Below are 14,930 nucleotides of genomic sequence, written 5' to 3'. Positions count from 1 at the left end.
TTCACTCTTTTCAATACTTAATGAAATTTGCTCTTATAGCTGTATATGGGCTATAAGGAATAAATTTAAAGGTAAAGCCCTTATTTCCCCCATTGGAACTGGTTGTTTTATTTTTGATTCTTCCTCCCTTAATCCCTCCCTCCCTTTCCCCACCCCCTCACCCCCATACCTTTCTCTTTCTTTAGGCTCCAATTTATGATCAGGATAATTTTCCATAATTAATTTCAGGATGTCCCTAATAATTATTTAATGAGTAAATTATACAATTTAATTTATTTAAAAACATTTATTATCAGCAAAATCAGACATCATTGAGCTTACATAGAAATACAATTTTCAACTGGATCTTCATAAAAATGCACTGGTGAAATAAATGTTCATAATTAATAATGAATTATGTACTATTTAATCATGCCAGTAGCAGAATTGCTCACCATTAAAAATTGGTAGAGTAACTTATCTTTAATGTTCCAAATACCATCTTAGTACTCTATTGCATTACCATTGGTAGTAAATGCCACTAAATATATACCTATTACATAAAGCTTTTTAAAGTACAATAAAAATACAAATTCTATCTGTTAAAAAAGCCATTGATAAGGCTTCTAAACATCCTCATTATACAAATTCCAAAATACTATATGCCAAATAAAGTTATAAAGACTCTTTATGAAACATACTCTATTCTCTAAGTTAAATAGCAGAAAACGGATAATAAACAAGAAGGCTTACATATCCTAGAACATTATGGAGATACATACAAATATAATATTGCATAAGCATATTTGATTTCTTTTCCTAGTGAAAATGTACCTTTAGCATATGAAGAAAATTCCCATGAGTAAAAGAAAACTTTATTTTTGAAATCTACCTTCAATCTAAGCTCAAGTTTTCATTAATTTATTTTTATATAAGGTGATAAACCAAATTATAAATTTTGAACATGAATTATTATTGCACCAAGTACATATTAGAGTCTGTTACACAAGGGGCAAAAGTATAGGAAAAAAACATGTAAAGTTCAGAGTTCAGCAAGTTGAGAATGAAGTGCAAAACATTTTATTATTCATGTTAAAGACTAAACTGAACAAAAACTTGATGTGTGAAAATGAGAATCTAGCTTCAGCAAACCAAGTACAAATTAAATTCACTAAATAACATCAATGATTTATAAAGAAAAAATTGCCATATGTTTTAAAATATTAAAACTAATGGGGTATCATAAAACAATCTTTGGTGAGAAAAGATGTTTATCAAAGGAGAATATATGAAAGGACAGTTCTAATTCAGTGAGAAAATATATATATACATATATATTAGGCAAAGTAAATATGAGTAATAGACATTGCAACTATACACAGCATATATTCCAATTTTTTAAGAAACACCAAATCAGATGTTTAGATAGTAATATAACTGTTATCAAAAATTGAATGTTAAGTGTTTTGTTAAGAGCATAGTTTTTCTTCACACTAATTATAAATAAATATTTAGAGTATAACTAGTAGTAATAACTAACATTATTACCTTGTGGTTATAATAAATACTCTAAATACATTTGGTTTAATTATTATTGGAATTTATATTTTTGTTATTTGCCTGCTAAAAGTGACCTGGTGACATCTTATTCAAAGCTTATATCTTCCCAGTGATATAAACAAATTTAATACATAAAATGATATCTATCTAATGAATGGTGACATATTTAATGGATTGAATATAGAACATTTAGTTTGGCATTGATATATTTCATCAGGACTTTAAAAGGATTCAGGTATGGCTTTTTGGGAAATCAAGAATAAACTAGCAGCCTGGAAAATGGGCACAAATTTCAAGATGCTTATTATTTGGAACTCAGACACAAGGAAGGAGTTTGGATAATTTGTCTTTCATTTACAAATCTACCTACGATAGAAATAGAAAGGAACATAAAAGCAAGACTAACTTTACAGTGGGTTGCCTTTAAAATAAAATGTTACAGTGAATATATGTGGAAATTTTAGTAAAATAATCTTCAAAAAGTTAGATTTCAAAAATATATTGGCACATGTACAATACCTGTCATACAGTAATAATGAATGATATATATGTATACAAAACAAATTTAACATAAATCAGGATCTCTTGTTCTTGATATCAGCACCTGCTGTCTAATGGATCGAGACAAAATACCGTGCCTTCAAGAGTTAGTCCCATTTTGAACCCCTCCTACAAAACAGAAGAAAAACATTATAATGGAAAATCCTCATGGCCAAAAAATATTTATCAATAAATAAATGAGACTGGATAGAAGTTGAACTCTTCATGCCTTGGTCAACTAAGAAATAATTACTTGTCAAATGTTGGCTTGTCAAATTTTTATATAGGGGTATACTCCCCGGCAGTTCTTTTACTGCCTTTAGTGTTTTAAGTCCTTTAAATATATGTGAGGTTAGCATTTATGGGAAAATGAAGAAAGAAACATGAAATTAAGTTGTTTCCAGTCTTAAATGTTCTTTTCCTTTTTAGGTTATTGTACTGCAGTTTAAATTCTCTATTGGCATATTAATCTGTATGACAGCTAGACCTCAAATTGATAACAACAGGTTCAGGGGAGCCTGAAAGAATTCATCTTTTCTTTTGGTAACCACCATCCAGAGCCTGGGTAAAATTCTTTTAGTAATGCAAAGCCATAACCTGTGGAATGCAGGACAGCAGACTACTTTGTCAGGGAGAAAGCTTCCTCTACTAGTCCTGCTACTGCTTGGAGCTGAAGAGTTGCTTTGAATCCCACTCCCCATAGCGTGTTTTAGATATTTTGAGAAGTTAAGTTGCCCTTGATTTAACTCTTGCAAGTATTCAATTGCCTTGAGAGGTTTCTTTTTCTAAGATTTTTGAGTTAAGAATTAGTGACAGGTGAATCCTCTCACCCTCCCGCGCATCTGGCCTGTACCCTGGTTCTTGTATAAACAAACAAACAAACAAATAAATAAATAAATAAATCTTTAAAAAAACAAGAATTAGCGACAAAGAAATCTGTTCTTCTCTACTCTGAGGTCTCTTCCTTTTTGCATGAGATAATCAAACCAGAGGATACTTCTGGTTTCACTACCGCTTATCCTTCCTCTCCAATATCACCCAGGACATCTTTGCACAACGGCCTGCAAAGAAGGAAAGCAGACTCACATTCATCAGTGGTTATGAAGGCCACATTTTAAGTTTCCTTCTAGAAGCAATGTGGCAGTATTTACACATACACACACACACACTCACACTCTCTCTTTCTCCCTCCCCCCTTTATCTCCCCCCTCCCTCTCTTTCTTTATTACTAACAGAACTAAAATTTTGTTCAGGGAGGTTATCTGCAGTTTAGGCTGACCACATGACACATTTTTGGAAAATGAAATATAGGTATCAGTCTAAAAATAGCAAGTCTCCAAAGACTGAGGTGAAGCTATACTCCTAATATTATATAGAGCTGAAATCAATCAATTAAATCAAAATTTTTTTAAAAAAGTTTAAATAAAAAGAACATGACTGTCAAAGAGAAAGCTTTTGTTTTATGTTCGCAGTGTATGTTTTATTTAATTAGAATGTATCTACTTGTGTGTTAACCATTTGTGTATTTGTCTGGAGTTCACAAAATTACCTTCACATTAAACAGCTATCTAAGATGCTTATCATATTACAAGTCCAATGTAAACATTATTATAGAGAGGGAAAAAAATCCTTACAAAACTTTAAGTCACCACTTTCCTCACAATGTTCAGAGAATACTTTTCATTATGTCTACAACACAAAGACCACATAGCAATCCCATCCTTATAGACATTTTCCAAGACATTTTTCTTGGTACTTGGAGTACAAGTTATATTAGCTAAGTGAAAGAATACTTACCATTACTTTTAAAAAGACTGTTCTTATCACAAAAGAAATATTTTTCCATGTGTATATTTTTAAAGAGCTGTCAAATACTTAGAAAAGTCAATACCTTAAACTGAAAATATTGCAGATGAACAGTTTTTAAAAATTCATTATTTGGGTATATGAGGAACTGTATTCTATCATCTTCTGGCATAGAAGAGTCAAAGAGGGAGAGTGTGAGTGAGAGGGCGAGAATATGGTTTTATTAACTTTGGAACGGTTTAATACCAAAGTATGTTCAAAATTTTATCAATTCATCCTGAAATTAAACCACTATCACTTCAGTTACCCTTAAAATAATACTTATTGATGTGTTATCAATATTTGAAACTCAGAATAGCAATCAAAGTAAAATAAGGATGAACCACAATTTTAATAGTAAAAAAGTTTTTGTATCACAAGAAAGACTTCATTGTGATTTTATTAGGATTATTTTAGAGTCCATTTAGCTTTATGTAATCATGTCAATTAACAGACACATTATTATATGGCTCCTTGGTTTTCTTTTTCTTTCTTCCTAAGATAAAGTTTACCACACATTTTCTAACCTTCCCCATCAGTCTCATTTTGTAAATAATGATTTAATAGACACTGAATCATTCTGAGGCTTGCACAAGCCTCTGAATTAGAAATCTCTGAGTAAGATCAGAATTTTTTATGTAGTAATAGACATTATCAAAAACTAAAATCATATGAAGGAATAATTTTATTCTATTAACAATGTCTTTGTATGAGATATTTTGTTCAGTTGTACTTCTTTTCTGAAATAGGGAGAAAAGCATATGATGGAAGGAAAACCCACTCATGTTAACAATTGTCAACAAGTTGAAGATTGTCTTTTAGTCTCTTGCTATCTAAAGATTTTTATATCAGCTTTGATAATAATATATTGATATTACCTGTAACTCATATCTTTAATATATATTAGATACAATTTTCTATATTCTTAATTTTAGCAGAGCAAATGTCCTATATTATCTTGATTTCCTGTAAAACTAATATGATGACTTTATAATTATTAATTTATAGTATAATTTAATTCTTCCAACATTTATAGTTAGTGAGGTTTTATTATGGATATTTTTATGCATAGAGATTTTCCACATTTACAGTTATTTTCTCCTTAAAACAGAGTATATTGAAGTTTTTGATATTAAATAGGAATATAAGTATTAATAATAAGTTACTCCCAAAAGGATGTTATAAACTGAGCCTAGCCTTTTTATTTATCTTGTTGTTTAGTTTCCTAATTATTTATTTTAATATAAATATTTATATACTTTAAGAGTAAATTTAAAAAAAATTTTAAATATAGAAATTCTTCTATATTTATTTGCAGCATTATTTACAAAAGTCAATCTATGGCAATAACCTAAGTGTCCAAAGATAGATGAGTGGATTGGGAAGGTGTGGTTATATGCACAATGGAATACTCCTCAGTTATAATAAAAGATAAACTTTTCACTTTTATTACAACATGGATAGATCTGGAGGGGATTATGCTAAGCAAAGCAAGTCAGAATATAAAAGACATTTATGTGGAATATAGAGAAACAAAACAAAGGGTCAGATGAAACCAAACCAGTAACAAACCCTAGAAATCTGACAGTAGAATTGAAGGTGCAGAGAAGGAAGAGGGTGAGAGGAAGGTATAGAGGGGACACAGTGGACTATGGTGGAGGACTTTCAGTGCCTCGGTGGTGGTGGGGGGTATGGTGTGGTAACATACACACACGTGAAGGGTGTGATCCTATATCTTGAAATCATATACTATATTGTAAATCAACATCACCTCAGTAGGAAAAAACAACTGTTGCATATTTTTCTTTCCCTTATAAACTCTGTAATTCAAAAGTCTGATATATATTCAATTGTATTTCAAACATTTTAAACTGCCTAATGCTTCTGAAACTTATTTGGACATTGTTGCAAAGATTCTTCCAAATTATTAGCCAGTTTCAACATCACTTAAAGCACAATTCTTTCATATTTATTGACTTCCCATGCTTCTTTTTTAGTGTATTAAATTGTTGTAAGTTACAAGGCACACTTCTGGACTGTCACTACATTTATACTGGTTTGTCTGTTGGTGACATATACCAGAAAGTTTTGGTGCTGCCAATTATGAAATAACTAAATTATTGATTTCAAGTAAATATCTTATTTTTTAACTATTTATATTGAAACATGGTTTAATATTTATGCTTAAGGTCTTATTAATGAGATATTTGATTTTATCTGTAAGCAAAAGAGAAAAACCAAATATTTCACTAGGTATGTTAATTCAATGTCTTATACAACCTACTAAGCGCAGTAAGTTTTCACATTATATGTAGGTAAAAATAGTATTTAAGAATGTGCATTAGGTTAGTTGTCCTAGACTTTAGTTGAAGAAAATATTTCACTTCATTTAATGTAATCTTGCAAGTAAATCTTGCACTAAGAGAAACAGACAAGCAATTTGGTAGACAATACAATAGTGACTAAGACATTGAAACAATAACTTTAAAATATGGGTTATAAAACCTCTTTAAATACAACTGCTATTTAGAGATATAGATATACATATGAAACTTGAAAATTTATTAACTAAAACATGCAAATATTAAAGTTTTATCGTTAAGAATTTGTAAATTCTTTAAAATTATTATGAAAATAATATACCAACCATCTCTGGCGCTACCCATCATGTAAGCAGAAAAGAATAAGAAAGACATTAAGAATATATTGGAAATGACAAAACATAAATGCAAAAATACCATAGATTAACATTATTTGACTAATATATCACTAAATCATTCCAATATAGTGTTTGTCAAACTAGGTTGTTATAAAAATCTAGAGATGTAGGATTATTTTCAACATATAGAATATTTTTCATTTTTGTGACCATCTAAAGATATTAGTATGAAAATAGTCTTTATGGTTTGCATAATGTTTGAGAACAAATACACATTAGTGCCCGTGTTTGTGTTTGCGCTTAAGAAAGCATTAGTTCCCAGCATTAAATGCCTAGCTGGAAAAAATTGTGAAAAAGTAAAAGAATTGATTTCATATGAAATAAATGAAGTATTTTCACTGAATAATTATCCACTACTTGAGTGAAAGTTTTGTAGTATTTAAACTACAGAAAGAGGTAGTTTCAGTAGGAAACACACTGAAATCAACAGAAGTCTGATACTGATGATTTTTGTCTTAGCTAATGAACATCAATCCATCCTGTTATATTAAAGTTCTTAAATTGAATTTTGTTGTTGTAGGCTAAATAAAAAGTATCAGGCTTCTCTGCCCTCCCACCATTAGGATGATGATGAATCCCTGCGGTCCTGAATGCATGCCTGATGGCGGGTACCTGGAGTAGGGTATGGACATATGTAGATGGGATTCACCTGGGCTGAGAGACTGGGCTTATAAGGGTGGTGTCATGGGGACAACAGCAGAACCATGAGAGAAGCAGAGAGAACGCAAGAGAATGCCGGAGAGCCCAGAAAGAGTGAAGACTTGCTGGGGGCTGGGAGACCTGCCAGCCTTCCGGCCCCCCAGCACCCCAGCACCCCTGCCTGTGTGCCTGGTAAATCCCAATAAAAGCCTGCAAAAGCCACTGAGGGCTCCAGGACTTCTCCTTCACCCCATTTGCATAGAATCATAGAGATCCTGCACTGTCCCTTCCCGCCGTTAGTTTTTTGTAATCTTGCTTTTGTTATTTATAATTTTTTAGTAATTTTAATAGTTATAAGAGATTTAAGGATAAATTGATTATACCTTTTTTTGTAAATATTTAAGAAAGGTATAACTTAAGTTTATATCAAGGATTTAAAATCATTGTCCATGGGAAAAGAATTATGAATCATACATCTTGAGAAATGTTTTAAAATTTTTTTGAAAACCCAGAGGCATATGTTAAAAAATCCAACTTTTTTTTTTCTAACAGATTTCTGATGACCATACAATAGCCTTTATTTGTTCGTTTAATTGCTCCTGGAATTAGCATTCATTATAAATTAAAATCCAATTAACAAAAAATCCAACTGTTAAGTGCAGGCATTACTATTTCTAGAACAATAAGGAAATTAACATAACCCCTAGAAAATAAGACTGCTTTATAGTTGCAGTGAGCAGAAGGGTATTCATATCATCTTTCTAGGAAGAAATGTTTATAAACCAGTATTAGAAGATCAGAATCCACTCATTTTCTCTTTTCTAGGAAAGTGAATGTAATAACAAAGGCTTAAAAACAGAAACACCTGCTCTTCATTGCGTCTTTTTGCCAGTTTCATATAATTGGTTTCTGCCTGCATTCTATCTGCTTAGTCTTTTCGATGAAAAATAGGATATAATGCATTTACCAAAATGGAAAAGACAAATAAAAAGAGACTATTCCAGTGTTTATAAGACTACTTATTAATCCATATATAAAACTTTTAAAATCAGTATCTTCAAACTTCTAGAACAAATCAGAATTGAGAAATATAAGGAAGAGAAAGAAATGAAAACCTCACTGCACTACATTCCTAAAGAAGCTGTTACTTCAGTATCTGCTTTTTCAATAAGATCTCAGATGTTATGAACTCCAACTACAATGCTTCCTTTAATAGACTGATTTTACTCTTACAAAGGTCTTCATCAACCCATTTACAATTTAAAAATCATAATTGTTAGGGCTGAGATCAAATTTTATAATTCTAATGTAATGATCTTTTAATTTGGGATTTCAAAAGAATGAGCCATTAGAATTCATGTAATTTTGTATAAAAGAACACCCAATCTTATTATTGCAAATTGCACATTAAAAACAAAACCAAACCAAACCTTTCCTTAGCCTCCATAGGGGTATTTATATAAGACTAAATATCTATTATTGTTTTAAACTAACAATTTTAAATAAGTTTATAATTTATAATAAAAATATTTCAAGGAAAGTGTAATTTGTGTATATAGTGTTCTCTTTGTTCCATATTAAAAAGAAATAAACTATTAATGGGTCAGACTGTTAGCATAGTCACCTGCATCTCGTCTAATTTTGATTGAATATCTGGAGGGAAATCCCCTGCTCCACAGTTAAATGGGTCAAATGGTTCTGCTCCAAACAGGTCCCGTTCTAAAAGGAAGAAAATATTTTTTTTGAAATGACAAAAAGGGAATTTGAGTGAATGAGATTTCAAAGACAGGACTACATGAAGGAATACTTACATAGCCAAATAAGCTCCTATGGCTGTGACTTAGTTTATGCTAGACTTTCCTTAGCTATTGTAATTAAGCACCAACAAAAAAAGATTCAATTTATATTAAAACTGGTTACAAAAATTATTATCCAGAAAAGTCTGTGATTGTTAATAAAAACAATATTAAAATCACCAACTATTTGATAATATGATATCTACATTTTACTTAAGCAATTTAAATATACCAAAATTAATATATTACTGAGACTTCCTTATATATTTATTGATATGTAGGACTGAGTCCATTATTTAAATCAAATACGTGTTCAAAGATCAAATATATGTTTTGGAGAACATATTTAGTAGATATGAAATATAAATGAACACATATCAGGTTTCACTTTAAGAAAACTACTGTGGGTCAAAATGTTAGATAATCTTATAGTAAAAATTGAAGTGAAAAATTTGCCCTTAAATTGTTAGTATAGATAGTAAAAAGAAAGAGGTGGATAAATATGGCACAGTGGTAACCAGTATGCTTTCTACCTAATTTATCTATGTTATGCATTCATCTATCCATGGACATACATATACACACACACATATGTATATATATATATCCCTATATTTACTAAACTTTGGTACTCAGGATAGTAGATATTAAAAAATGCAGAGGATATTGACATGACATTCAGGTAGATATTTAAATAATCAGCAATGTGTTACTTCCGTTTCTTATTAAAAAATCTCTAGCATCTCTGCCTAGATTTTCCCAAAGGTATTTCAAATTCATTAGTATCCAAAATGAAACTCATTATTTACTCCTTCACTACCTTTAATTTTCCCTGTTAATAACTTTTGATCTAAAATCCTGAATCATAATTGATTTTGAACTCTAGCCAACAGCCTGGGTTATTCCTGTTAAATATCTTAGAATCTATTCACTCTTCCAAGTTTACATTTTGACTTGGATTAAAACCCTCCACTTTGCATATACTGTCAATTTATACTTCAAAGTCTTGTATGTATTAAACAATGCCTATAAATTAAGTCAATGAATGAGTAAACCAGCAATGAAGTTCAAAGTAAGTAAAAATCAGTGGTAAAGGAAGAGATGTAGGGGTCTCCCCTGGTGGCACTGCGCTGTGAAGCTGCCCCAGCTTCTGCAGGGCAGGTTTGATTCCGGGCGGCCAGCGAGGGTCCCACAAAGCACAACAGACCTCTCCTGTTGTGCCTGCTGCTCCCCTCAGTAGTGTATTTCATCAAGTCTGCCTGTTCTGTTCCCTGCTTTTCTCTGGTGAATCCTCTCACCCTCCCATACATCTGGCCTGTAACCTGGTTCTTGTATAAAATAAATAAATAAATCTTAAAAAAAAAAAAAAGCAAATCCTGTTTTAAAAAAAAAAGAGATTTGGGACAAAAAAAAAAATACCCTACTATGATATTAAGATATTGGATACATCTTCAAAAACAAACTATGGAATGTATTTCCTTAAAAATATTTAGCATTGTACAAACATATTTAGAGGAACTCAAGTATCTATTTTAATTTTAATAAAGTATTAAATTAGAAATTTAGTATTTCAAATTCGTATTTTAAAGTATTAAACATGTTTGTAAGCTTCAGAGTTACACTGAAAAATTTTAATGTGAACCAGAGAAGATACAATAAAGCAAAATATGTAACCTTCAGTTTTCATTTTGAAATAATGTCTGATCACCGGGAGCTGTTCTTTCCATTTCTGTGACAGACTGCAGATCAACATACAGTGAAGAAAATGAAAATGGGCATACATTGGATGCTTTTTAATTGATCAAAAAGAGACTTCTATCTTCTTATCAGAAATAGAGGAGGCAAAACAAAAAAGCTATGAATTTGTAGCATTTTAGATATCAAAGTACACTTACATAAGATTAATAAGCAAATCATGGAATTCTTAGATATATGTCTTCAACTAAGAATATCCATATACTAAAAAATTAAACTGAGCTCTACTGAACATGTCAAAAATTAACAAAATAATTATCATGAGTTTTTTTAATTATTAAATTAGAATATTAAAAATAAAACACCAACACAACAAAAATATAAAGTGCTGTGTATTATGACATAAATCACCATATACCAAAAAATATTATTATTGGAAAAACAGTTTCCAGTTACAATTATTGATGTTTTTAGAAGTATTCTGAGTTGTAAAGCAGAATACATTGAATTTGACAAACATCCATAAATATAATAGTTTAGTAATTAAAATTTTTAGTGTACTTGTTAAGATACATAATTTCTCATAAAGTGTTAAACATGTACAATATAAACAAATATAGCAAAGAATATTAATTTTAGGATACTTACTAATCTCGGTCGATCTACTAGGTACTGGAGGTGGTTGTGTGCCATTGCGAGTAGGTACTGAAGACTGGTGTGAAATTGGAGAAAATGGAATCATATCAAAGATGTCAGTTGAAGGAGACTTAGGTGTCACATGGCCCGCCTGCAGTGAAGATAATATGAATTAGATGGTTAGTGCACATGGACACATTGAAGTGGTAAATACTCGTATTCATGTACATGTAATCTTATAAACAATAGCAAATTCAGCTGAATCAAATGAACTTGCCATTTTGAAGATCAAAGATAGTTAAATATTGGCAATTTCAAATTTCACCAGTTATGCCAAATGCATACTGGGAAAACAAATATATATTTACATAACCTATAAAAGAAAAATAGCAATGTTTTTAAAGATTTATTTATTTATACAAGAGCTGGGATACAGGCCAGAGGCACTGGAGGTGAGAGGATTCACCAGAGACAGAGTGGGGAACAGAACAGGCAGACTGACTGAAATACACTGCTGAGGGGAGCAGCGGGCAAGACAGGAGAGGTCCGCTGCTCCATGTGGTTATCTCCTGGGCTGGCTGGGAATCAAACCTGGGCTGCATACGCTGACAGACAGCTTCATAGCGCTGCACTCAACCCGCTGCGCCACCGGGGGCAAGGGGGGGGGCCGAAAAATAGCATTTTTTAAGAACATGGATAGAAATTGTTCCGAATGGCTCATATTAAAATTAGAGTTCTTAGAATACATTTGTTTATAGATATTGAAGTCAATGAAGAATAATAAAGCTTATTGTGTGTAAACAGTGACAGATATTTGCTATTTAGTTAACATAATTGTTAATATATTTTTTTAACACAGTAAGACTGCTATCATTTCCCTTTCTTTAACAATTTGTTTAGTATTTATCAGCTACAAATATTATCCAAGAACTTTAAGGGAGATTTATCCCTGAGCTCTTTCCTCCTACTCAGGAAGAATATTGTTCCCCTAAACACCCCCTCTTCCTCAGGACATAAAGATGAAGTCAAGTCTTGATTATTGTTAAAAAAAAAAAAAAAAAGCAAACAAAAAAAGTCTTCATATTTTCCCTCTTTACTTCTCTAGTTTGACATCTCTTCAGACTAAGCTCCTTGAAAGAGGTACTATATGTCCTTCCTTAACTCTACCTCCCTCTATTCTCCACTCGTATCAATTTAAATGCTGTTCTTTTTAACACTGAACTCTACTGAAACCACTTTTATCAATATCACCTATGATCTAATTTCCCAACTCATATCTAATGGGTCCTTTTAAAGTGTTTATCCTAATATTTCATCTTTCAGTAGATGTGTATATCTCACCACCTTTTTTTTTTTAAAGACTTTTATTTATGCATACAAGAGGCTGGGGTACAGGCCAGAGGTATGGGGGGGTGAGAGGATTCACCAGACACAGAGTGGGGAACAGAACAGGCAGACTGACTGAAATACACTGCTGAGGGGAGCAGCAGGCGAGACAGAAGAAGTCTGCTATGCCATATGGGTTGCTCCCTGGCTGGCCAGGGATTGAATTCATGCTGCAGAGGCTGTGGATTCTTCACAGCGCTGTGCTAATGCCTTCCACCACCAGGGAGGCCCATTTTCTACTTGAAACTCTCTGGTATCAGGTAACAAAGGAAACAAAAATGGTGCACAAAATCCTAGATCACAGCACACTGATTCACAATATACCTGATATTTTTCATTACTATATAAATGGCACATTTTTGCTGTTTTTTTTTTTTTTTAAATGAGTGGGATAATTAAAAGTATTTTCTGCTTAGCTAACCACATGAGGTCTTGGATACTGGTGACACTGAATGCTTGTGAATGCCACATTTAGAAGGTGGTAGTCTTAACAGTGCCACCACTGTTATTAACCATTACAGTCTGGAAACCTGCACTTTGACAGGAATGACAGTTATAGAAGAAATATTTAGATAAGGAGATGCATTATTCCTACTCTGCCAGAAAGAAGTGAGCATCTCTAAAATGTATGTAGCTCATGATCAAACATTTTGTGCAATAGCTATATAGGAATGACAGAGAAATATATTAGAAGACCCACACGAAAAAGAAAAAAGGACATATGCAAATTTATTTGTAAAATGATATTTTGTGCAGCTCCATCAATATTCCATTTTTCCCCCCTCAGGAAATGCACTGGACAATGGTCAGAGGTATCAGTGTAGACATGGCATTGAATCTCTGCTGAGGAAGCCCTGAATAAAAGATTTCTGCTGGGTGGAGATATCTTTAAGCCCTCCTCCACAGGAAAATGTCCTTGCAAATCTTTCTATATTGTCAGGCTGATTCAACTTTTAAAGTTCACTGGTATGATACATTTTCAACATCATATTTAAATAGTAACAACTTCTAGAATTTAGAGCTTCTAGAAACATGTATGCAGTTTTCCAGATTTCTTTTTTTTTTTTTTTAGGGAATCTAATAGGAGATCCCTGTTTTGTTTTGTTTTTTTTTTTTAATATTTATTTAATTATTTATACAAGCACTGGGTACAGTCAGAAGCGCGGGGTGGGTGAGAAAATTCACCAGAGCCAGAGCGGGGAGCAGAACAGGCAGAAGGACCGAAGTACACTGCTGAGGGGAGCAGTGGGCGTGGCAGGAGAGGTCTGCACACCATGAAGGAACCTCACCTGGGCCTGGGGATTGAACCGCGCAGGTGGCTGGGGATTGAACTAGCGCTGCAGAGGCTGCGGGCAGCTTCGCAGCCCAGCGCTCAACTGCTGCGCCACTAGGGGAGGCCCAGTTTTTCAGATTTCTAGATCAACAGTGTCTCTGTAGATCTTACCAAAATCTTGTAAGTTAAATGGATATGATTATCTACATATCCCAAAGAGAAAGACTGAAATAAGGAGAGAGAAAATGACTTGAGGAGTTACTCGTGGTTAGAACTGGAGAGGGATGCATTTTTCTTCCCTTTAGACAGACTTCACTTCTTTAGAATTATCTTTTGTGCAAGTAATAATTATGAAAATCAAATTGTGGATCAGTAATCATTTTACATGGGCAGTAAATATTCTTGAATCAATGATCATGTATAAAATTTATGCCTTTAAAGATTCACATTTGGTTTGTTGTGTAATTGAGAGTTTTCACAATCTGCTCTTGCCCATCCTTTCAATAGATGGGAAAACACTAGGAAAGATAAACAGGCAGGTTTTTTACTCACAATGAAATACACATTTTAGGTTGTAATTGTCCTATCAAGTCTAATCAGTGGTCACACAGTTAATTATTTAAAGGAAGGGTTTTATCCGGTAACACTTGGTTTAATTGAAAGGTAGACATTTATTTTACTCAGCAATAAAAGTCCAGCATTTCTTAGACTACAATTTTATTCATGCACTTCTTGGCAACAGTTTGATTTGGTTAATAGTTCTATAGCCAAAAAAGTAAAATGTAAGCATCCAGACACAAGAATCAAGAGGAACAATTTGATTTAACTTGTTATACCCACATCTTATAAAGGAACAATCTTC

General features: G+C 32.4%; 1 protein-coding gene across 6 annotated transcripts in view; it reads right to left on the bottom strand.

Annotated features, from left to right (window-relative positions):
- Positions 1 to 290: 290 nt before the first annotated feature.
- The window catches only part of GULP1 (GULP PTB domain containing engulfment adaptor 1), a 195,969-nt gene continuing 181,329 nt past the window's right edge, over positions 291 to 14,930 (bottom strand). For all 6 annotated transcript variants that reach the window (XM_054699920.1, XM_054699918.1, XM_054699921.1 and 3 more), the window contains 3 exons: positions 11,422 to 11,560; positions 8,907 to 9,001; positions 291 to 2,208 (listed from right to left, as the gene is read on the bottom strand). In XM_054699920.1, the coding sequence (XP_054555895.1) occupies positions 2,137 to 2,208; positions 8,907 to 9,001; positions 11,422 to 11,560 (306 nt within the window). In that variant the 3' untranslated portion in view covers positions 291 to 2,136. The remainder of the gene's footprint in view (positions 2,209 to 8,906; positions 9,002 to 11,421; positions 11,561 to 14,930) is intronic.

The sequence above is a fragment of the Talpa occidentalis genome, unplaced genomic scaffold (assembly GCF_014898055.3).
Source record: "Talpa occidentalis isolate TD23 unplaced genomic scaffold, MPIMG_talOcc4v2.1 talOcc4.3, whole genome shotgun sequence".
Lineage (NCBI taxonomy): Eukaryota > Metazoa > Chordata > Mammalia > Eulipotyphla > Talpidae > Talpa > Talpa occidentalis.
This window is presented reverse-complemented; position numbering and strand designations above follow the sequence as displayed.